The following is a 25160-nucleotide window of genomic DNA, read 5'->3' as shown; positions in this document are numbered from 1 at the left end:
TCACTGCAGGATTTTGATGGAAACGCTTGGAACCTCCCCCTATAAAGATATAAAACTATTTTTTTGCCTACGCTAACAAACATTACTAAATCTCCGAACTCTTTAACCGGGGGGGGGTTGGAAAAAAAGTGGCGATCGGCGCCCACACAGCCCTCTCGCTGCGGATCAGTTGTGCGAGGAGCTCCGCCTGGGACTCGCTCTCCCCCCCCCCCGGGTGAGGTCCTGGCTCCTGCACTCACCGCGCCTCCACCCCCCTCGCCCCTCCCGGGGCGCACAGTTCAGGCTAATCATTGACAGGAGGGCGCCCATCGCCAGCCGATCCCCCCCGCACGCTTCAGTCCTGGCTCCCCCTGCCATGAAGGCGACAGGCTGGCCGCCGGCGGCGGGGCACTCTCCTCCCGCCCGGGGCCCCGGGGCGCTGCTGCTGGCCGCCCTGGCCCTCGCCTACTTGGGGGCCACCGCCGGGGCCCCCGGCCAGGGGAGGCGGGTCTGGGAGGCGCCCCGGGCCGCTCTCAGCCCCCTGGACGAGAGGCGCCTCTTCGCCGGTGGCCCTTTCCCCCCGGGCTTCCTGTGGGGGGTGGGGAGCGCGGCCCTGCAGGTGGAGGGCGGCGAGCAGGGCGCCTCCGTCTGGCAGCGCCCGGGGAACGGCAGCAGCGCGGCGGCCGGCGACAGCTACGCCCACCCCGGCCAAGGACCTGGCCGCCCTGCAGAGGCTGGGGGTGGCCTTCTACCACCTCTCCATCTCCTGGCCCAGGCTCTTCCCCGACGGGGTGGTGGGCGCCCCCGACCCGCGCGGGCTGCGCTACTACAACGCCCTGCTGGACGCCCTGCTCGCCCGGCGGCTGCAGCCGGTGGTCACCCTCTACCACTGGGACCTGCCCCGGGCCCTGCAGGAGCGCTTCGGGGGCTGGAGGAGCGACGCCGTGGTCCGGCTCTTCGGCGACTACGCCGGCTTCTGCTTCCGCGAGTTCGGCGACCGGGTGAAGTACTGGCTCAGCATGCACAACCCGTACCTGGCGGCCTGGCACGGCTACGGCACGGGGCTGCACGCGCCCGGCGAGCGGGGGGGCGCGGCCGCCGCCCTCCGCGTGGCGCACAATCTCCTCAAGGTAGGTAAGGCGCGAGCCCGAAGTCGACCGCCGCGCGAGGCGAGGTGAGGTGTCCCTTTTTATTATTATTATTGGAGCAACTTTAATACAGTTGAGGTCTTAAAATGCATGTTCCCCCCCCCACCTCCTTCTCAGATATGGGGGGGGGGGAGAGGCTGGTGGTTCTCATGCCCAGAGGTAGCAGGTTAAACGGATGTTGCCCGGTTAACCCCGGGGACCGTAGTTTCGGAGGGTGGTGGTAGCAGAGCTTTAGTAATCGGGGTGACAGATGCGCTCTGTCACCCCGATTTCTGGCGCCCCCTCCGCACTCAAGTCCCCGCTCCCAAACAGCAGGCAGACTATAAGATCGGTGTCGTGCAGGATCCCCTTATGGGGTAGATAACTTTCCTACACTAGACACTGACAGAAATACTAAGCCTGACAGAAATACTGAGCCTGAGAAGTGCCGGGATATGGGGACAGAGGAGCCACCTCTTCGGCAGCCCCGCACGGTGTAACACTGGCTGCTTTATCTAATGCTTTCTTAATGAAGATAAAAGCGAGTTTGCTGTCTGATACTTATTAACCAAAGTCTAGCACCGAGGTAATTTCATATTATGAAAAAGCAACAGCTAAACTAATTACGATGTGATTTTCATCATAAATGTAGGCTTTAGTCAGCGGGTTGATTACATCTCATCTATTGTGGTCAGCAGAATAAGGTAAATTCTATAGAAAATAATGCGTTTTCAGTAGCTGAATTGGTCCTAGAGAAACCAAGAGTTTTAGCTGGTTCTGATATCCTTTTGTAAGAGCAATAAAACAAAAAGATGTTGCAGTACATGGGTTTCTGAGGTCACAACTGTAGAAAGGACCTGCATGAGCTCGGAAGCTCGGGTACTGCCCAATCGTTTTTGTTGATCCTGCAGGTTACCACAATCAGCTCTAATGCTATAGCAAACACAAACAGCTGGAGTCAGCTGGCTTAGATGGGTCTGATATGGCACAGGAGTGAGATGACTGGGAAGTTAAGCACAAATAACTGATCTAAAATATTGTCCATGTTCAGTAAATCACTGACAGGTGCAATGTGAAGTTGCAATAATACATAGCTAGGATTTTACTGCTGAGGATTACAGCACATAAGCAATATCATAGAACAGGTTGTGCATGGCAGTGTCATACCACCCAGCTCCCCAGCATTTGAGTCTTTAACTAGGGATGGCACCAAATCAAAGTGTGATTGTAATTTAATTTATAGAGAGTCTTTTTCAAATAGACTGCAGGGCGAAGGAACCCCTGCAGTGTACAGTACACAGGTACACCTGCTGGAGCGCAGGTGTAGCTTTGTGCATGTGGATTTTAATGCAAAAATAAAATCCTGATCCCGGCCCATCTCCACCCCCCAGAATGCCTATTTAGTAAGCAAGTAAAGGTATACCTGTTTTACATGCATGCCCAATGGGGCTATTGTCACAGAGCTGCTTATACGGGTTTTGTGAATGTAAATCCCTTAAAAACTGCCCTCATAGTTTTTCTTTTAGAACATTTATATTTTATGCCATATATTCAAATGCCTCATGGGACTCGCAGAGCTGCCCTGTAATGGTATTAATTTCATTAAGTAGGGGACGCATGCAGAGGCACGGCTTTGGGAATGCTTTCCAACATAGATCTGTAGAAGAGCCTGATATCAGTGCTAACTCTCCCTCCCCGATATCTTACAGTTTGCTATCCTATTACGGGGGGGAGAGAGGAATATGCAACTCTTTCCAAGTTCTCTAACCCCCAGCCGCTGCTTGGATTATCCTACAGTCCCTCTCCTCTCACAGATATTACTACTGCATTGAGGCACGGCTTAACCTGCAAACATTCATAACGTTAGGTCTGTGCGCGTTCTACCCACTGGTTTCCAAGCTGATTCTAAGGGGGCCTTTCCTCAAAATAAACATTTGAATGCAGCTAGGAGATTGCACTGGGAAGGGGGGAAGTCTTGTGTATCAATGATATCATGAAATTTATGACCATATTAGAGAGATGCCTCTATTATTTAAAATGATTTTAGTGATATGATTGTAGTATGGGCAGTGCTTAATTTGCAGACAAAAAGGAACTAGAACTGTGGAACGGGGATGGAGGGGGAAGCAGGGCCAGGGCAATGTGAACTCTCTCTCTCACTTCTTAAACATGCATTTTCATGTGAACATACTCTTCGCACTTTTCCTCCTCCTTATCACAGTGATCCTCCAACAGTGCTCAACCCCCAGTAATTCTTCACCCACCAGTTCTCAGTAAGCACTGGTGGGAGCTGTGGATGGAGGATCGCTAAAGCAAGGATGAGGAGGGCAGAGAAAATGTCACCCTTTCTCTCTACTCTTATCCTCTCTGCTCTGGTGATCCTGGTTCTCTATCCCAAGCCCCACCCCCCCCAAATGATTTCTACGGTGGTCCTCATCTCCTCCTCCAGTGATCCTAAAGCCCTCCGAGTCTGACCCCCTATCCGTGGTGGTCTTGAGCTCACAATGATCCCTAATTTCCCCTTCCTGGAAAATTATCCTCTCCAGAAACTCTCCTCCTCTCCCAGTAGGGCACAGGCCTCCTCTTTGATGGCCGGGCATCCTCTGCCTTGGGGATGGAGGTAGACTGGCATGCACCACCCACTCTCCTCAGCCTCCTCAGAGTGGGGGAAGGTCTGGAAATCAAAAGTGAATCCTGCTCTTTGCCTCCTCGGGGCAGGAAGTAAGGGAGCAGCACCATGTGCATTCCTCACTCACTCTCTCCCTCCCCACTCCACACACACTCCTATCCCTTTCCCTTCCCCCTCCAATTGCCTTACTCACAGACTACCCCACTCTTATCTGACTCAAAGCTCACAGTCCCGCCGATTCCCTCACTCAAACCCCACATCTTTGATCCCCTCGCTCACTCTGCCCCCACACAACTGACAGCCCCACCAGTCCGCTCACTCATTCACTCTCTCTTTTGCCCTGTATCCCCCTCACTCACTTGCTCTGCCTTCCTTCCAAACTCCTCACTCACTCTTGCCCCCTTCATCTTCTCACTAACTCTTGCCCTTCCCCCTCCCCCCCACACACCCTCGCTCCATTTTCTTCTGATCCCTTCTTGCACTCTCCCATCATCTTCCCCAGCATTACCTCACTCACTCTCTTGCCCCTTCCCTTCCACTAGTGTGGTCACCAGTGGCAGAGGGGCCTGAGAAGCCAGCATGGTAAGCAACAACCTGGTCAGAAAGATGATATACCCAGTAGTGACAGAAGCATTTGGACTTACAGGCATTCACCTCATGTCTCTTTGACCTTAGCCAATTGTACCAGGAAATTGCAAATTGCACAAAAATCAAGGCCATGTAGCTGCCCATCTCAGGGTAAACCATACAAACACACTCAGCTTTGTTTCCTCTAGGGTCCTGAGGGGCCAGAAATGATATGTCACCACCAGCTCTGCTCGCTTTCTGCAGGGGAGCCGAAACAGCTCTGCTCCGTTCCTGAGGTGGAACTAGAATTGATTTATACCACCGGTTCTCCTCTCCTTCCTTAGGTCCCGGAAAAATAGGTTACAGAACGCCATTCTTGGTTGTTCCTCCAGAAATTAAACCCTAGGTAACAGACACCAAAAGGGGATTAATTAATACAAATTTGGCACTAGAGCTCTCAAGTTTCAATCATCAAGGGCAGGGTTGAAGTTTGATGACGGGCAGTATAGCTCATAGGTTTCAAACTATTCAAACCTTTTTTGTGTGTCTTCTTTGCTCTACAGGTTCTGCTTTGATAATACCCCTTTCCCTTCTGTTCCCTGCAGAACATGAAGAGACGGGCTGAATTAGGGAGCAGCGTGGTTGTTTTCTGCTTTGTCCACTCCAGCTCACCCCCTTCTCTCCTCTTCCCTGCAGGCTGTCAGAAGGGAAGGGGGCGGGAGCAGAGCACCCCTGCTGCTCTGCCATTTGAGTCTGAAAAGAAATGCCAGATCAGGGTTCCAGGCTGATCTCCCCACAAATTAAGCCCTGAATATGGGGTGATGTGGATATATAGGTGGATTTGGGGAAGTTATGGGGTAGTCGGTGTGTGAGAGGTGAGCATGGAGTGTATATGTGGATGGAGTGAGTTGGAGGTGTGTGAGGGATGTGAGTGTATTTGGTAGAATGGGTATGGGGGCATAGGATATGTGAGCATGGGTGTGTGGGTGCATGGGTATGATGGATGTGAGTGCAATATCTAGGGTGAGTGGGTGTGGGGTATGAGGTGTATGTACAGTGTAGGGTGTGTAGGGTGGTATTTAGAGGGTTGTATGTTTGGGGAGTGTAAATGTGCATTGTGAGGGTATGGGAATGTGTAGAATTGTATGTGTGGATGGGATGTGTGTGTGTGGGGGGAGGGGGTATGGAGATGTGTGTGGTGTGTATAATGTATGCCGGAGTGTATGTGCTCTGTGCAAACAGCAGAAATAGTGCCTTTTGTGGTTGGACAGGAGGCCCTCAGGATCACTGAAACTGAAGGTGTCTCTTTAAAGTCATCACATCAGGAACACTACAATTGGAGATGCTTGAGAGCCACCAGAGCACATATGAAGCAGCAGCACCCCTTTGAAGCCGCTGAAGTGCCCCTGAAGTGATGGCACCTTCTGCAGCTGCACAGGTTGTTCACCCCAACACTGACCCTAGGTGTGCGTATGTGAGTTTGGAAGTGTGGAGGGAGGTGGCCTTGCCTTTTGGTACCATCTTTCACCAGCTGTTTCAGTTATTTCTCCCTGATTATGTGTCTGCCTGTGTTGCTTCAGGTGAAACTGCTGGAAGGGTGAGATATGGGATTGTTTGAAGTGCAGTCTTCATCAACATTCCGCAGCCTGTATCTGTCTCCACATAGAAATCAATGGAGAATTTTTATGGGGGTTTGGGTCCGATAAAATACTAATATTTTGAGCTTTCAAACTCCTCCAAGATTTTCAGATTTTTCCCTGCATGTCAGATTTGGAGATCCCTAGTTTGGACAGTTATCGTGCCAACAGGCAGACAGGCTTTGATCCCTTATATTTACATAATTTTTCCCAACATTCCCTATGTTGAAAAGCATAAAAATAGCACTGACAAGTTCCACACTCTATGAACCAACAGAAAAAAAATGTTAAACATCACCTCACACACAGGCCAATACAGTAAAGTTTGCGGGAGAGTGGGCGAGCGCACAGGCCAGTGTCCTGTGCGCGCGATACAGTAAAACAAAATATTTAAATTAGGGCCCACGGTAAAAAGAGGCGCTAGGGACACTAGCGCGTCCCTAGCGCCTCTTTTTGGACAGGAGCGGCGGCTGTCAGCGGGTTTGACAACCAACGCTCAATTTTGTCGGCGTTGATTCTCGAGCCCGCTGACAGCCACGGGTTCGGAAATCGGACGCTGGCAAAATTGAGCGTCCGGTTTTCAACCCACGAGCCGCGGGCTGATTTCAAAATTTTTTTTTTAACTTTTTTAACTTTTGGGACCTCCGACTTAATATCTCCATGATATTAAGTCGGAGGGTGCACAGAAAATCAGTTTTTACTGCTTTTCTGTGCACTTCCCCGGCACCATCAGAAATTAAAGCCTACCTTTGGGTAGGCGCTAATTTCTTAAAGTAAAATGTGTGGCTTGGCTGCACATTTTACTTACTGTATCGCGCGGGAATGACTAATAGGGCCATCAACATGCATTTGCATGTTGTGGGCGCTATTAGTCTCGTGGGGGGGGGGGGGGGGGGGGGGGGTTGGACGCGCTTTACCCCTTACTGAATAAGGGGTAAAGCTAGCGCGTCAAACGTATGTCGAAATGCAGGTTAACAGTAAAGAGATGATATGTGTGCATGCGTTGGTGGTGGTGATAATGGGGGAAAATCATTTGTTTCCTACAGAAACTTATAGGGAGTCTGACCCTTGCTGTGGAATTTGCTATCTTTTGATGCACTAGTATCTAGTCTTCCTAAAATGTCTTTTATGGCTAATGTACCTTATGATAGTAAATCTGCATGTTATTACTAGGATTTATATTTTATAGGATTTTTTTTTATTTTGCAAGGCTCAACAGGGTTTTCAAGCTGCCAGCAGTTCTAGCTTCCTTTTGCTAACAGTAGCTGTCACAGCACTGTGATAAACTGGAAATCAGTGTGCTGCTGCAGCTACTGGCAGCCGGAGGAAGTGGATGCTGTCAGATTTCAAGCCTTGCAAAATAAAAGAAATCCTTAAAACAATGATCCTCACTTATTACTGAGGGGAGAAAGGGGGTTCATTTGTCATTTTAAAATATATTTCCTTTAATTTTGTTTCATTACCTGCTTTTAGTGCATGCTGAATGCAAATTGTGTGCACAAAATGCAAATAATGAGCACTACAGCACAGTAAAGGTGAAGAAAAGTTTTAACTTCCATTTAATTTAATAGGAATTTAAGCAAATGGAAGCACAAAAACTCAGTCTGCTCCCACCCACCATTCCATCTAAACATCTCTCCCCAGAGGCAAGAAGAGTTCCTCCTCCCAGATTCAGGGGAGGGGGACATTTTTACAAGTGCCCATAGTGGGGCTAGCCTACCCACATTATGAATGTGTTCACTGCATTTTTAAAGAAGGGACAAATCCCTGTTCAAAATTAGTGGACCAATCCCTCTTCACCGATCTGATTCTAAAGGAGGTATGGTCCCTTCTTTGAAAGTGAAATGAATAAATGAATAATAAATATGGTAGGCTAACCCCTTAGCTGTAGAAATACCCCTTAGACAAATCACCATTGTTATTTGGGGAATACATCAATTAGTTCGACTAATTAAAGAATAGCTATGTTTACTTTAACAGCAAAGGGTTAAGAAAACAAAGCTAATTTTCAATTTTTGAACCGATTGATTTATTCCCCAGGTAGCACTTGTTTGTCTAAATTGATCACAAATTTCAGCTAAGGGAACTATCAATTAAGTCACCATCTATGTTTATTCTTGCTTCTGGCTAGACTAATATAAATAAATGAAATGAATAAAAAATTAAACACAGCTGGTATAGAAGTGGTTTTTTTTTGTCAGAGAATGAATAGTGGGGGCTAGAGAGCTTATTGGGTTGGTAGGTACAGTAGGGTGTGTTGATAGGTTGGAGGCACAGTGGGGATTGTTAGTGGGTTGGAAATATATTGTGATGTTTAGGGTTTTGAGAGGCAGAGTGGGGTATGTTGGTGGCTTGGTAGGCAGAATGGTGCGTGCTAGTGAGTTAGGGATACAGTGGGATGTGCTGGTGGGTTGGGGAACACAAAGGGGATCTAGGTTATGAGCCACTTGATTTCTTTCTGGGTACAAGCAGTATATCAAATACAAAATAATAATAATTAGTGGGTTGGGCATTTTGAGGTGTGGTAGGGTTTTGGGGGCAGGGGAAACATGGATTATGACGTGATTTAAGGCACAATGATTATCATTAGTGAGTAAAGAGGCATATTGAATGTGTTATGGTTTGGGGGCTACAGTAGAGTATTGGAGGCACTGTGAATTTCATTACTTGGCTTGGTGATTCAGTGAGGTATGGTAATGGGTTCAGGGAATCAATGGGGTATGTTACCAAAATTAGGGGGTGAGTTAGGTACATTTCAAGTTTTAGGGGGTTAATAGGGTATATTGCTGGGTTTCGGGTAAATGGGGTATGTTACTGTGTTTGGAGAATCAGTGGTGTATGTTACTAAGTTTGGAGGTTCAATGGAGTATGTTAGTAGGCTTGGGGGGTATTTGGTGTCCTTTACTAGATTTATGGAGTCAGTGGGGTACAATTTTATTACTGGGTTTAGGGGAACAGTGAATATGCTACAGCGTTTATTGCTCAATGATGTCCACTGTTAGGTTTATGGGATCAATTAGGTATATTAAAGGGTTATATAGGGTCAGTGGGATATGGTTCTACAGTTAGGGGGTCACCATCAATAGAGTATGTTGTTAGGATTAGAAGGTCATTGGGGTCTGTTAGTGGAATTAGGGGATCAGTTGGGTGTGTGACGAGGTTTAGAGGTCAGTGGGATATATACTGTGTTTGGGGGTCATGAGATATTACTCAGTTTATTTATTTATTTTCATATTTTTCAACCCCCCCCAAAAAAAGGCTATGAAGTGGTGTACAAAACAATCAAATACAAACATAATACTCTAATGATAAGGCTGGTAGTAATGCTTGATGCCACTGGCAGTGGTAGGAATGTACCATGCTCCTAATGGCTATAGGACTTTCTTTTTGGAAGGGGGGAGTTTTGGGGTGTTTAAAAGTTATCCAAATTCCTTTAAATATAGACTTCTTTATAAATAAGAAATAAAATTCCCCACTAACTCTTCAAACCTTTTAATATTCTCCACTTCCCCCTAAACCTAGTAACATACCCCACTGGCCCTCTAAACCAACGAATGTCCCCCATAAACCTAGCATACCCCACTGATTCTCTTAATCCAGTAACATACCATTGATCTCTTAAATGTAAAAAGCTACAACACTAACTTCCCAAACCCAGTTACATACCACATTCATCCCTAAATCCAATAATGTACACTATTGACTGTCCATCCCCACTAACATGACCCATTAACCCCATAAACCTAGTAATGTATTCCATTGACTCCTTCAAACATTGTATTATTTATTATTTATTTATTTGTTTTTATATACCGATATTCAAACATAAGTATCACATCGGTTTACATAATAACTTAAGTGATAGTGTGACAACCGGTCATATCTTTACATTGTATCATAGTAAAAAACTGCATCTATGTATTGCTCTAACAATTATAATATTATTATTACATTGAATAACAAACACAACTTAATTCTTAACATTATGACGGCTAACGTTATTGTGAAAAGTATGGGCCTTTGGTTGGAGATGTATTGAGATCTCTAGTGGGTTATGTGTGGGGTTATAGAGCTGGTTGTTTGGGGTTGGTTCTCAGTGGCGAGGGTTAATTCTTGGCGGGATAGGCTTATATTATATATTATATCAGCTTGATGTCAGGGCTCCAGAGCCCGGTTCTTTTGGGGCCAGTGTGCTCCGAGTGGGACTCTCTCAGTCCCACCCTGGTTAAGAAAGCTTTGGTACATCTCAGCTGTCCTGGACTGATCCGGGTACGTACAGGGAAAGGAAAATTGGTTCTTACCTGCTAATTTTTGTTCCTGTAGTACCATGGATCAGTCCAGACACCCGCCCGGGGAGAAGATGGAGAGTCCGCTCGGCTGGTGGCTGGTCAACGTTTCTGCAAGTTTTACTGACTGCCTCCCTTTTAGGGAAAGGTTTTGGGCATGTTTTGTTCATTCATGAGGTTTTTTGGTGTTTTCATATCCTCTGCTCTTCGGGGGGAGGTAGTTTTTCTAGTTGGCAGTTCTGGTTTTTATATAATTTCTGCTTGGGTACAATATACTACTGGCAGACACTAGGTGGCACCTCAGGGGTATAGGACAGAGTCCGTGAAGTCTTTTTCTGTCTCCATCTGCTGGGGGGGAGGCAAAATTATATATTATATTATATTATATTATATATTATATTGTATTATACCAAACCCACCAGTAATATAATCCATTGACCTCAAAGCTTGTAATATGCCCTTCAATCCCTAAACCTTGTAACATAGCTCACTGATCACCCATTCTCAATAACAATCCTAATTGCTCCCCCAAACCCAGTAGCACAGTCTATTGTGCTCCTGAATGCACCAACACACCCCACTGTGACCCTCAAAACAGTATCACATCTCAAAGCACCCCAACTCACTAATGATCCCTATTGTGTCCCCCTCCCATCAGTGCAACCATTTTACCCTCCCCCAAAATGCCTTCAACCCACTAATGATCCTCACTGTGCCCCTTACCCTGGAATTGAGTTTAGGAAGAGTGGGTGAGAGATTGTTATGCTTTTGTTATTATTGTATTCTGTATAGCTTGTATTGTGTGTGTTTAAAATAATAATAATGTGACCTGCCATGTGACTTTCTGGGAAATCTGGGCTATCAAGACAAAATGCATAAATAAAGTAAATAAATAAATGTGCCCCCAACCCTCTAATGATCCTCACGTGCTCCCAACCCACCAGTATACCTCTCTGTGCCCCCCAAAATCCTAACAGAACTTGATCTGTCCTCCAACCCATCAGCACATCCCACTCCATCCACCAAATCGCCAATACACCACACTGTGCTCCTCCAAAATCCTAAGGTACCACAATGTTCCCTTATCCACTAACAAGCCCTACTGTGCCCCCCTCCCCCAACCCGTCAACGCATCCCATTGGGTCCAACAATCCATTAAAGTGTCCATCCTTTCTATTCATTTTATGACAGCCTTTCTCAAAACCTTTGTTTTCTATACCAGCTGTATTTAGTCTAGCCACAGACAATAAAAACACAGATGGTGATCAGTTCCCTCAGCTGGGATTTGTGGTCAGTCTAGCCTAATGCAGAGGTCTTTTCAGGTTAGGATGGGTGAAAGCTTATCTACAGTTCACCTGTTAGGGCTCCTCATTATTCCTTTTCTTTTTATAAAATGTATTTGAAACTGTTCTGTGTGAAATGGGTACATTAGTTTATCTATGTTGAAGATGTCCAGATTTATCTCCAATTAATTCCCTTCCATCAGGAAACATTCTTAAAGTTAAATCACCGATTGTCTATAGTCAATGAATGGATGGCAAGTAAGTTCAAACTGTACTCTCTTAAAACAGAGGTTTTGTATATTTGGCTAATTCTCTGAAAGTTCTTATTTAGCTCGGTCCAGAGCTGGAAGGCAAAATTTTAGTTTGTAGTGCTGTAGTAAATAGCTTGGATGTTATCAGTGACCCTGGACTATCGCTGAAAGCACATATCTCTTCAGTAGTGAAAGGATGATTCCTTCAGTTGAGACTTATTAGGCAGTTAAGACCTTTCTGTCAAAATTATATATGTCTGTATTGATTCTTGCTGTGATGCTGTCATGACTTGACTATTGTAATTCAGTTTTGATAGGACTTATTCAAATCCAGCTTCAGGGGCTTCAGATCTTTCAAAATATTAAGTGAATGGCACAGAGATCATATAACTCCTGTTCTTGAGAACTTACACTGGTTTCCAATAAGATTTAGGTACCAGTTTAAATTACTGACATTAGCTTTTAAAGTTTTTTACATATCAGATTACTTGAAATATAAACTGAGTGACCCTCTTAATTTGCAATTTCTATGCTCCTCTCAGAGTAATCTATTGAAAATGTCAGCACCCAGAGATATAGAAATACAGAATACTTGCAAGCAAGTTTTCAACTAGTAGGTCATTAATTATGGAATACCCTCCCCTTGATGTGCATTTTATTGATGATCTGCCTTGTTTTTGAAAGGCTTTGAAGTCCTCTCTTTTTGTAGCTGTTTTTGGAGGGTCTAAGTAGCCAGTTCCTATTTTATCTTATATCTCCATGAGATTTATTTTATAGTTCTATACTGCTTTAAAGAGATTCTTTGTTTTAATATAAAGTACATATATTCATTTTGTTTTATATTTTGTTCATTTGTTTCTTAATATATATATTTTCTTAATTGTATTATTAATTATGATATGTTATTACCTATTTATTTTATTTATTATTTGTGTAATTTATTAGTTATATTATTGTTCTGTTGTTCTCCACCCTGGGCTTCTTTGGAAAAGGAGGACAATAAATGGGGAAATAAAATAAACAAAAAACAACTGTTGCCTAGGAAATGCATCTTTTAGTTTAGGAATATTGAAAATTAGCTTTGCTTATTTAACCCTGCTCTATTAAAGTAAACACAGCAACCCCTTCATTAATTGAACTAATTGATGCATTCCCCAAATAGCAAGTGTGGCTTGTCTAGATCAAACACAAATCCCAGCTGAGGTAATTAATTAACCATTTCGCTAAACATAAACCAGTTGGTAGAGAAGATATTTTTAAAAGATGGCAGATAATGCGTAGTGGGTTGGGGCATAGAAAAGTATTAAGATTTCGGGGAGCACAATAGGGTGCATCAGTGGGCACAGTAAGGTGTGTTGGTGGGTTGGAGCATTAGGAGTGAATTGGTCATCTGAGGAGCATTAGATGTGCATTAGTGGTTTGTGGGTGGGGTATTGGGATGGAGTCAGCTGAGTGGAGGATGGATTAATGGGTCGGCTTAGGGGTGTTGGATCATAATTGGGGTAGAGGATGGCAAGGGATTGAGTTAGTGGGTGGGCAGGAGCTAGAGTAGGTGTGGGTTAGTGGGAGGCTGGAATTTGACAGGGTTAGAGTAAGCATGGATTAATAGGAGGGAGGTTTTGGGGGTTGGGGAGATATAGTGGAAGACTGGGGGTTTACAGGGTAGGACACTAGAGGGTGGGTGAGTTGGTGTATGATTCATAGTGGAGGGTTAATGGGGAGGTAGTTAGAAAAGGTGATGAGTTAGTGAATGGATGGTTGGGCTGGAGTATGAGGTGGATTAGTTGGGATTGGGGCTGAAGTAGATTAGCGTAGACCTTCCTTTATTCTTTCTAAATGCCTGGGTCATTGGGACTGTCTCCCAGCCTCCTACCTTCCAGCCCATTTAAATATCACCCCTCCGGCAGGAGTAGGTATCCCTATCTCCTCCCAACTCTGGAGGGTGGGACATTTTTACAGCTGACCTCCCCTACTTATTATTAATGTATTCAGTGCACTTTCAAAGAAGGGAGCAAACCCTTTTCAGAATCTGATTCTGAATGAAGGTTGGTCCCTGGCACTTGTAGAAATGCTTTCTTGGACATGGAAGGAAACAGAGCTACCTCCTCCTCTGGGTGAGGGGTGGATGTTAGATGGGATAAAACATGGGATGAGGCTAATTTTTTTTTTTTTTTACATTTTTATTTACTTATGCTTCCATTAAAGTAACTGGAAGTTTAAACTTTATTTCCCCTTTGGAGTGATGCCTGGCATGCCCTCCCAAAAGGGGTGGTGAAGACAAGAACAGTTAATGAATTCAAAAGGGCACGAGACAAACACTGTGAATCCCTAAAGGCTTGAAAAAAGGGATGGTGTAACATTTCTTCATCAAGGGTAATCTCTACGGAATGGCAGTTACTACCCTTAACAGAAAGCATGGGGGTATCTTGCACAGAATGGCAGATACTACCCTTAACGGAAAGCATGGGGGTATCTTGCACAGAATGGCAGTTACTACCCTTAACGGAAAGCATGGGGGTATCTTGCACAGAATGGCAGTTACTACCCTTAACGGAAAGCATGGGGGTATCTTGCACAGAATGGCAGTTACTACCCTTATGGGGTAACCTGCACAGAGGGGCAGTTACTACCCTTAACGGAATGCATGGGGGTAACCTGCACAGAGGGGCAGTTACTACCCTTAATGGAATGCATGGGGGTAACCTGCACAGAGGGGCAGTTACTACCCTTAATGGAATGCATGGGGGTAACCTGCACAGAGCAGCAGTTAATACTATAAGCAAATTTCTGGGCAGACTGGATAGACCATTTGGTTAGTGTCGTCGTTACTATGTGTGCACTAAATGCAATTGCAGAAAGCATGCACTAAAAACAGGGACGGGGGTGTGTCCATGCCATCTGCCTGAGCGCACGCTTCTCTCTCTTGCTCCCTAGGACCCAGCAAGGTTCCTTCACCTAAACTACAATTTGATTTCCACAATCGACAAAGTTTAAGTTCTAAGGGAGAGGTGAAATGATCTAGAAGTTTATAGAGCCTATTGGGAGGCGATGGCGGGCCATCCTAAATGCACTGGTCTGGAGAAAATTGTCGAAGGGGAAGACAAAACCGTGGCAGAAGGCCCAATTATGGAGGGCTTTTCTGAGGCAATGATAAAAGATCTCACTTGGGCTGTCTCTGCTGCCCTTGCGGATCAACTGCAACGTATTCAGTCCTCCATGGATGAGATTTGCGACAAAGTGGGGGCTATGCGTCTGCTATGAATGGGGTGCACAGCAAGCTAGCTGAACACCAGGTGCATATGGTGATCATGGAATCCATCACAACCAAGCTTGGGAGAAGACACAGGTTCCTCGAGGACAAACTCGAGGATCTGGAAAACCGCAGCCACAGAAATAATTTGCATATCGTAGGTCTCCCCGAGGCAGTGCATGGGTAAAAAATTAATGCAGCTATGTGACAAATGGATTCTGGAGCAGCTGCAGCTTGCCATGGTGGACAGGCCAATTTTGGTTGAGCATGCACACTGATTGGGAGCCAGGGGGCCGGACGCCCGGACCAGAAGCAGCCTCGCCAGGTCATTGTTCACTACCTGAATTGTATGGATAAAGCAAGAATCCTACAAGCTTATCAAAGCAAAAAGGAACTTATGATTCAAGATGCTAAACTGTTGCTTTTCCCGGACTTTTCCAGCAAAGTGCAGGCGATGCACAGGGAGCTTACCCCGTACCGCATACAATTGTATCAGCGCGGGATTAAATTCTCCCTTCAGTACCCTGCGAAGTTGAGGGTTTTCCTCAGTGGGGTGACTAAGCTGACTAAGGTGTTTATGGACCAGCTTCCAGAGTGATGGTGCAGTTTTTTATCGGATCTTTCATCTCACACTTGTTTTCATCGGCAGCCTATGATGGCCTCTGTTTTTATCCTTGGCTAATACCAGTGTGGAACTGCCTAGCTCTTTTTTTTATTTTCATTATCATTTTCTTACTTCTCCATTGTGCTAGCGGTTTTTGGGACTATACTTGCCAATTTGTTTTCACGTAATGGTCCTGCGACATTTGGTTCCATCATTATTCTAATGTCAATCGATATGGGACAATGGGCGCTTTTTGGACCGGCTATTTTGGAAGCTGGCTGTTTGGATTGTGTTGTTTTATTTTTCACGATGGCCCTGGCTTTAGGTTTGTCTCCTGCAACAAGACTACTTCTTGCCTACAAGCTTTTTGGCCCCCGCTCAGCTTTTCCTGCATGCTCTCAGCCAGTAGTGTCGTTCTTTTTGATCTGGATCTCGCCGCACATGTGACTTTGTGTTTCCGTGACTTTTTTGTCTGGTGCATGGCTTGCAGCTGGGCTGCTTGGTTGGGGACCTTGCTGGCTCCAGGAGACCTTGATTGATAGTGGGTGCCTCTTGCCAGTGAGGGAGGAAGAGTCCACTTCTTTGCTGGTGTTTCAGGGGTGTCTCTCCAGATCGAGGGTCTGAGAGATTGGGTTGAATATCTTGATGGGGGGTGGGAAATGTGTGTGGTTGGTATGGGTGTGAATGATTGTGTATGATTGTTTGTGCACTTGAGATTAGCATCTTCTTTGTTTTTGGGTACCTGCGACACTTTGGGGGAGGAGTGGATCTATGCTGGGGGATCCCTCCTTCTATGGTAGGTTGCATCATGTTTTGGATATATGCTAATGTCTGTTTTTATGTCTAACTTTGTTTTCTCTTCCGTTAACATTGATGGTTTGCACTCCCCGATTAAATGGAAAAAATGTGGGGTTCATGTAGCCTTTATCTAAGAGACCCATTTGGAAAATGGGGAACATCGGAAACTGCAGTGAGAATGGGTTGGTCACTGTTTCTTTTCCACCTTCACCTCCAGGCAGAAGGGAGTGACCATTTTGATTAGTAAAAAGGTCAGCTTTATGAAGGAAAAATGGTATTTTGACCCTAATGGCCATTATGTTATAGTCGTGGGGGAATTACAAGGGATCAAGGTGCTTCTAGTCAACTTATATGCACCTAATGTTTATTCTCACAACTTTTTCTCTACTTTCGTAGCTAAAGTCTCGGCTTGGGAAGGATATGCGGTAATTATGGGAGGTGATTTCAACGTGGATGTAAGTCCCTTGGTGTACTGTAAACCGGTCAAGATTCCTAAGAAACATCAAGGCAACCTGGGCGTGGGTTTCCTGTCCCAAGAGTTGCAATTAATAGATGCCTGGCATACTTTACATTTGGAGGATTGAGAATTCACCTTTAATTCTCATGTGCATAATGTGTACTCATGACTGGATTACATTCTTATCTCTGAGTTCCTTTTTAATAAGTAAGCTAGTAGATAGTGAGATTCACAATATCCCTTTTTCTGATCATGCCATGGTGTTCACCACACTTGACATGGTCCCTATGCCTTTAGGTCAATTTTGCTGGTCCATGCTACTTTATCTGTATACTGACAAGCATTTTGCTGTTTTTCTTCTGGACTATGTTTTTCTTCTGGACTATGTCGAATTCAGTCTAACACCTGGAATTGACCCTGTCCTTTTTTGGAGTACAGCTGAGACTGTCATGCAAGGCCATATTCTATCTTATCAATCTCTCACAAAGCGCGATAGGAATACTGCCATTTTGGAACTAGCAAAAAAGATCATGTCGTTGCATCGAGTCCATGTGAAAGACCTTGGCCAGGCCACTACAGAACACCTGGAGGTGGCCCGTAGAGACCTAAATAACCTGTTAGATCTTAAAGCACAACAGAATAACATATCTCAAGTATAGACTTTATCAATGGGGAAGTAAGTCTGGCAAATTGTTGGCTAGATTGGTAAACTCTACTGGTCGACCCAAAGGGCTCATTACCCATATTCAGGAAAATTTGTTGAATCTCACTACTACTCCTTTGATATCTAGAGCCTTTGTCTTGTATTACAAGTAATTGTATACAGCTGGGCCCATTAACGAACAGGCCTATCATACTTTTTTTTGGGGCTTGGAATTACTGGAGCTAAGTATGTGAGCCTGAGAATTGTTAAACATGCCCATTCAAGAGGCAGAATTACATAGGGCTATTAGGCAGCTGAAGTTACTGAAAGTGCCTGAGCCTGATGGGCTCGGGCTAGAATTCTACAAAATATTGTGCGATTATACACTCATCCCTTTAAAGAATGTTTCATGTTGCCTGGGAGTGGGGTGAGTTTGATAGTGGATATAATCTTGCTACTATAATTTTGCTGCCCAAGCCGGGAAGGACCCCACCCTACCTCAGTCTATAAGCCCATCTTTCTCTTTAACCAAGACATTAAATGGTTGCCAGCTGTTCTGGCCCAATGAGTTCACTCATTGGGCCAGAACAGACCAAACAGGATTTATCAAGGGGAGGCTTTCTAATTCCTGGGGGAGACTCCTTGAACTGCCTAAAAACTACTCACTTACTGAACGAATCCTGTACTTTTATTTTTAATATTTCTTTGCTCAACTGCAGTAATGATAAACCTTCCTTATTTATCAATATTTAAAAGTTAATAGTTAGGAATGTCTATGAAAAACTGTTCTTCAAAGTGATTTTATTGCTAATTTTAGAAGATCCTCTCTTGCAATAGCATCTCTAGATTGGATTACTTGGGAGGGATAATAATGGGGGGCAAATTAAGTATGCAGGGTGGCAAGCCAAAGTGACATTTCCACAAATCATGCCCATCCCCACAGAACAGTCCCCTGCCTTTAAAGTGGGTATAAAAGACAATAAGAAAAAGAGCAATTCTAAAAAGCCTGTCCAGTTTCATCTTCCTAATAAAAATAAGATTACAATTATTTTATATCTTCATTCAACCAGTTCCTCAATATAAATACAAGAGTGAAGTCTGGAGTCTATACATGAAGGGACAGGATCTCAATATGAAATCCTGCACCTCCAGTTCTGTAACACACTTCACATCCATAGAAAAATTTCCAAACAGACTTCTGATATTTCCCTTTACAACTCACCGTTGAAACTACAAAATTAAAATTCTGGTGTCACCTCAGTAACAGCAACACAAACAACCTCCACTGCAAGATACTTTGGGGCAGATTTTCAAAGGGGTACGCGTGTAAGATACACACGTAACCCCCGAAAAGCTGCCCCTTCCACCCCCTGCGCGCGCTGAGCCTATGTTGCATAAGCTCGGCGGCACGCACAAGCCCCGGGGCTTTCCGGGGGGGGGGGGGGGCGTGTCGGGGGCATGACGCGGCTGGCGCGTCATCGGGGGGCATGGTCGTGGCCTCCAGACCAGCCCCCGGACCGGAACATGGCATACCGGCAGCCGGCCTGCGCGTGCAAGTTACGCCTGCCTTGGGCAGGCGTAACTTTTGAAATAAAGGTGGGGGGGGAATTAGTTAGGACCGGGGGGCAGGTTAGTTAGGGGAAGGAAAGGGAAGGTGGAGGGGCACCGGAAAGAAAGTTCCCTCTGAGGCCGCTCCGATTTCGGAGTGTCCTTGGAGGGAACAGAGGCCGGCTGCGCAGCTCGGCGCACACAGGCTGCCGATTTCACGCAGCCTTGCATGCGCCGACCCTGGATTTTAAAAGATACATGCAGCCAAGCGCGTATCTATTAAAATCCAGCGTACTCTTGTTTGCGCCGGGTGCGTGAACAAAAGTACGCATGCGCGTACTTTTTAAAAATCTGCCTTTTTGTGAAATAACACAAATCTATGTGAAAAATATTCTCAGAACCTGTTTAGCAACCCTGCCATTCTAGAACAGCACTAATTCCGAGAATTCAAAAAGCAAAAACCCTACCTAGGAAAAGACAACACTGCAATATTACACTGGGTCTGGTAAAACAATACATCTCTTATGTGGAAAACAAAATAAGCTGTACTACAACAGATCCTTACAGAGGCTACACACTAAAGAATCCCTCACTTTGGTCACACATGCAGAATAGAGACTAATTCAAAATAAAGTGACCATAAAATATGAACAGAAACATACAGACAACCTAAACTGGAATCCACAATAAGCCAGACTCTGTATGCAGTGCAATAATGGAAAAATATAAATATCATCATTCCTCATAAAACATCAAACGAAATCAAGAAATGTAAAACCATACTAAAAAATAAGTATTTCAAAACAGTTGATGACTAGAATATCACAAATTTCCCAAATGCCAATAAAATATTTCAAAACAGACACATTAAACACTAAGCAATAATTAAAATAAATAAGGATTTTTAAAACATCCTTTTCTATACCCGGGAAATTTTGATTTCCATATGCTCTGATATTGTCGTGGATTAGTGGGGGAGAAGAGTGAAGGCAAAAACATTTTCAGGTACATTCGAGTTAAAAAGCCTGCAAGGGAGTCAGTTGGACCATTAGATGATCAAGGGGTAAAAGGAGCACTTAGGCATGACAAAACCATAGCAGAGACACTATGAGGAAGATATATGTTATTATATATGTTGTTAATATTCCATTTCTGTGTTCACACCCCCTGTTATATGTAAACCGGCATGATGTGATTTTTAATCACGAATGCCGGTATAGAAAAACTCTAAATAAATAAATAAATAAATAAATAAATAAATAAATATAAGAGATATACCCATGCCAGAAATGATATTCAAATGTGATGATTCAGAGGAATTGAAACAAATCTCAGTGAACCTGGAAGATGTACTAGGGCAAATTGACAAATTAAAGAGTAGCAAATCACCTGAACCAGATGGTATGCATCCCAGAGTGTTGAAAGAACTGAGAAATGAAATTGCAGACCTGCTATTGGAAACTTGTAAACTATAATCTATGGTACCTGAAGACTGGAAGGTTGCGCATGTAACACCAATTTTAAAAAAGGGATCAAGGGGTGATCCAGGAAATTACAGACTAGTGAGTCTGATGTCTGTCCCAAGCAAAATGGTAGAAACTATCATAAAGAACAAAATTGCAGAGCATATAGATAAGTATGGTTTAATAGGACAAAACAACATGGATTTAGCCAAGTGAAGTCTTGCCTCACAAATCTGCTACATTTTTTGAAGGCATAAATAAACATGTGGATAAAGGTGAGCCAGTTGATATAGGGGTAGATTTTATAAATTTACGCAAGCACGTACTTTTGTTTGCGCACCAGGCGCGAACAAAAGTACGCTGGATTTTATAAGATATGCGCGTAGCCGCGCGTATCTTATAAAATCCGGGGTCGGCGCACACAAGGGGGTGCACATTTGTGCAACTTGCGCGCGCCGAGCCCGGCACGCGCTGCCTGTTCCCTCCGAGGCCGCTCTGAAATCGGAACGGTCTCAGAGGGAACTTTCTTTCCACCCTCCAGCACCTTCCCCTCCCTTCCCCTACCTAACCCACCCCCCCCCCCCCCCCCCCCCCCCGGCCCTATCTAAACCCCCCCTACCTTTGTTGGCAGATTTACGCCTGCCGAAAGCAGGTGTAAATCTGCGCGCACCATCACCCGACCTGGGGGCTGGTCCGGAGGCCTCGACCACGCCCCCGGGCCGGCGCCACGCCCCCAGTCCTGCCCAGAACCGCCCCCTGACCCCGGACACGCCCCTCCCCACCCCTTTTACGAAGCCCCGGGACTTACGCGCGTCCCGGGGCTGTGCGTGCGCCGGCGGCCTATGCAAAATATGTGCGCCAGCGCACAGGGCTTTTAAAATCCGGCCCATAGTGTATCTGGATTTTCAGACAGCATTTGACAAAGTCCCTCGCAAAAGATTTCTTAGGAAATTAGAAAGTCATGGGATAGGTAGTAGTGTTCCATTGTGGATTTCCAACTGGTTAAAAGATAGGAAACAGAGAGTAGGGCTAAATGGTAAATTTTCCCAATGGAAAAAGGTGAATAGTGGAATGCCCCACAGATCTGTTTTGGGACTGATGCTTTTTAATATATTTATAAATGACCTGGAAATGGGAACAACAAGTGAGGTGATCACATTTTCCAATGACCAAATTATTCAAAGTTGTCAAATCACAAGAGGATTGTGAGAAATTGCAAAAGGACATTGTAAAACTGGGAGACTGGGCATGCAAATGAAATTAATGTAGACGAGTGCAAAGTGATGCACGTAGGGAAGAGTAACCCAAATTATAGCTACAAAATGCAAGGTTCCACATTAGGATTTCTGAGTTACCACTCAGGAAAAGGATCTAGGTGTTATCAATGAAAATACATTGAAATCTTCTGCTCAGTGTTAAGCAACAGAAAAGAAAGCAATAGAATGCTAGGGATTATTAGGAAAGGAATGGAGAATAAAACAGAGAATATCATAATGCCTCTGTATCACTCCATGGTGTGACCTCATCATGAGTATTGTGTTCAGTTCTGGTCACCACATCTCAAGAAAGATATAGCAGAATTAGAAAAGGTACAGAGAAGGATGACCAAGATGATAAAGGGGATTGAATCATTCCCCTAAGTAAAAAGGCTAAAGAGGTAAGGTCTCTTCAACTTGGAGAAGAGACGACTGAGGGGAGATATGATAGAGGTCTATAAAATAATGAGTGGAATGGAACAAGTAAATGTTAATCAGTTGTTTATTCTTTCAAAAATTACAAAGACCAGGGGACACACAATGAAGTTACTGGGTTAATACATTTAAAACTAATAAGAGAAAATATTGTTTTTACTCAATGAATAATTAAGCTCTGGAATTTGTTGCCAGAGGATGTGATAAAATCTATTAGTATAGCTGCATTTAAAAAAAGGTTTGGACAAGTTCCTGGAGGAAAAGTCCATTAACCATTATTAAGGTAGATTTGCAGAAATCCACTGCTTTATTCTTGGGATAAGCAGCTTAGAAACTCTCTACCCCCTTGGGATCCTGCCAGGTACTTGTGACCTGGCTTGGCTACTGTTGGAAACAGTATACTGGGCTTGATGGACCCTTGGTCTGACCCAGTATGGCAAGCTTTATGTTTTTATGTCATGTAAAGGAAAGAAGGTATATGCAGGAGATGAACAAAAATAAAGTATTAAAAGAGGGAGAAAATATACTTCAAATTTTATTATAAATATAATTTTGGACACTTCTTTTTTTATACATATTTTCATTATAAAGACATTTTACCAAAACTCCCAATAGCTCCAGGTCACCACCCTTGCTTATTTTTAATTTAAAACCTATTGCACGCACCTAATAATTCACCCAACAAGCATACACACATTACACTCCAACTACATTCCCAAACAAACCAAACACACAAAATTACTAAATGATCACAGTTCTGTTGGGTGAATTATTAGGTGAGTGTAATAGGTTTTAAATTAAAAATAAGCAAGGGTGGTGACCCAGAGCTTTTGTAAGTTTTGGTAAGTTATGAAAATATGTATAAAAATGAAGTGTCCAAAATTGAATTTATAATAAAATTGTGAAGTATATTTTCTCCCTCTTTCTATACTTTACTTATGTTATGTAAGGCGCACACACTCTCCCCCCCCCCCCCCCACACACACACAGAAACACTCTCACACTCCCATCCTCTCTCTCTCTCACACACACACACACACCTTTTCTGGGTTTCCTCTTCAGTCACCAGTAGATATGGTGGTGGTCTACTGGTGGCTTGTTGCGCCTCTCTCTCTCTCTCTCTTCAGATGCCACGGGATGAGCTCCACAGCAGCCTGACAGGCCTCCCTTCATCTTCAGCCGCCACAGGGTGTGCTGGCGACTGCTAGGTCAGATGTCCTATTTTTATTTCAGCTGCTGCAGGGTGGGCTCTGCGGTGACCTGCCAGGACCGTCTCCATCTTCATCTACCAGTGGGATAGGGTCTGCTGGTGGCCGCAGGGTTGTAGCCTGTGTGACAGCAGGAGTCACATTTAAAGGACGTCATCTCGTGCTGGTGCAGGGCCGGTCTAGCAGTAAGAGCTGAGAGATTGGCCCCATGGCAGCAGGAGATGATGTAGGCTTAAACGAGACTCCTGTTGCCTAGGATGGGGGATTTGGTTTATCCCTATCTGATTCAAAGCCATTTTTTTAGGTGGCACTTGTCACCTCTTGCCAACCCCATAGCTGCACCTATGCTTTCTTGCTCCCTTCCTCCCAATAAAAAAAATCCTAGAATCAGATCTGGTAATGGCTAATAAAAGTTCTGTCACTCCTTCCTGAGACTGACACAATGCCTTGATTCACATGCAGTCATTTTAATGGGGTATGTGACTATATTTTCTGTTTCAGCATGTGAAATGGGAAGGAAAGAGACAATTTTTCTGTTTGTATCTGGCCTGTTGGGGTTGCCTCTCCCTGCAATCTCTCACATTCTAGTTGTGAAAATAAGTATGCCCCCTATACAGAAATCCTAAGAAAAAGCCTGTTTGTATCTTTATTTATTTTAACTATTTTTCTTACTCATGCTATCTAAAATCCCAGGGAAGTCCCAGTATACATACATGAAATCTGACATACAAATTATCTAATTCAAACAAATAACCATTACTTCCTGCTGTCAGTCTCTTCTAAATTTTTATTATTTTAGAGGATCTTAGCTTTAATTGTTACAAATCAGTATCAGCTATTAAGTTCTTAACATCAAGTCTTGAAATGTGGCAAATACTTCCAAAAATGAACCACCTTTAGTTTTAGTTTTTTGTTTTTGTTTTTTTTAAGTGTTTCATCTCCTAAGGCCTCTAGCAAAGCATTCCGCATCTTTCTACATCTTTGTAAGCATCTGCTGATTACTAAAGTTAGGTTAGATTAATCCTATCATCTTTAGTATACAGACAAAAACAGTCATCAGCTGTTTCTTTTTTTTTCTCCAGGTCCTTTGGTTTGGCTCATTCTCTCTTTTTCTCTCCCTCTCTGCATTACTTTTTTCCTTCTTCCCTCTCTTCTCACCCTTCTTTCCTCTTTCTGTTTTCCCACTCTGTACATCCTTACGGACCGATGCAATAAGAGGCGCGTTAAAAAGGGGCACTCATATTGAGCGTCCGTTTTCCTAGTGCGTGCACAGCCGCATCCCCTGGGTGCCCGACGCAGTATGGAAATGAGGGGGCTGCGTTAAAAAAAAAAAAAAAAAAGAACGTGCTAGGGAAGAATTGTGCGTCCCCTAGCGTTCGAATGCATTGGGCGCCCACGCTTGCAACGGGCGTTCAGCATGAGCGTCCCTTTTTATCCCGCTTCTGGATGATCTTGCTGAGGCCGCTGGACACCCTTTGCTAAGCGCCCTTTGCTATTGTGCATGTAAATTGCTCGTGTACATTGCGCATCGGAATTTTATTTATTTTTAAATCAAGCCCACATATCTTTATTTTTAAACACACTAAGCCGTAAATCTAAGTGTCAGAACGATATTAACTAGGAGATACCACAGAAGACCGTATTTTTTAAATTTCTCATGAGTCCTTGCCTCGCGGATTGACTTAACGCCACCTCCGGGGCTGGAGTTAGATTTAATGTGTTAAAAAGTGAGCATTGGG

At 44.3% G+C, this 25160-nt stretch overlaps 1 protein-coding gene across 1 annotated transcript in view; it reads left to right on the top strand.

The window, feature by feature from the left end:
* The first annotated feature begins 263 nt into the window (after positions 1 to 263).
* KLB (klotho beta) overlaps positions 264 to 25160 on the top strand; it is a 50939-nt gene continuing 26042 nt past the window's right edge. Inside the window, 2 exon segments of the mRNA XM_029589317.1 lie at positions 264 to 682; positions 684 to 1109. Of these exon segments, the coding sequence (XP_029445177.1) occupies positions 356 to 682; positions 684 to 1109 (753 nt within the window). The 5' untranslated portion in view covers positions 264 to 355.

This window comes from Rhinatrema bivittatum, chromosome 1 (assembly GCF_901001135.1).
Source record: "Rhinatrema bivittatum chromosome 1, aRhiBiv1.1, whole genome shotgun sequence".
NCBI classification, from domain to species: Eukaryota; Metazoa; Chordata; class Amphibia; order Gymnophiona; family Rhinatrematidae; genus Rhinatrema; species Rhinatrema bivittatum.
Note: the sequence above shows the minus strand (reverse complement) of the source record. Positions and strands in the feature narration are given on the sequence as shown.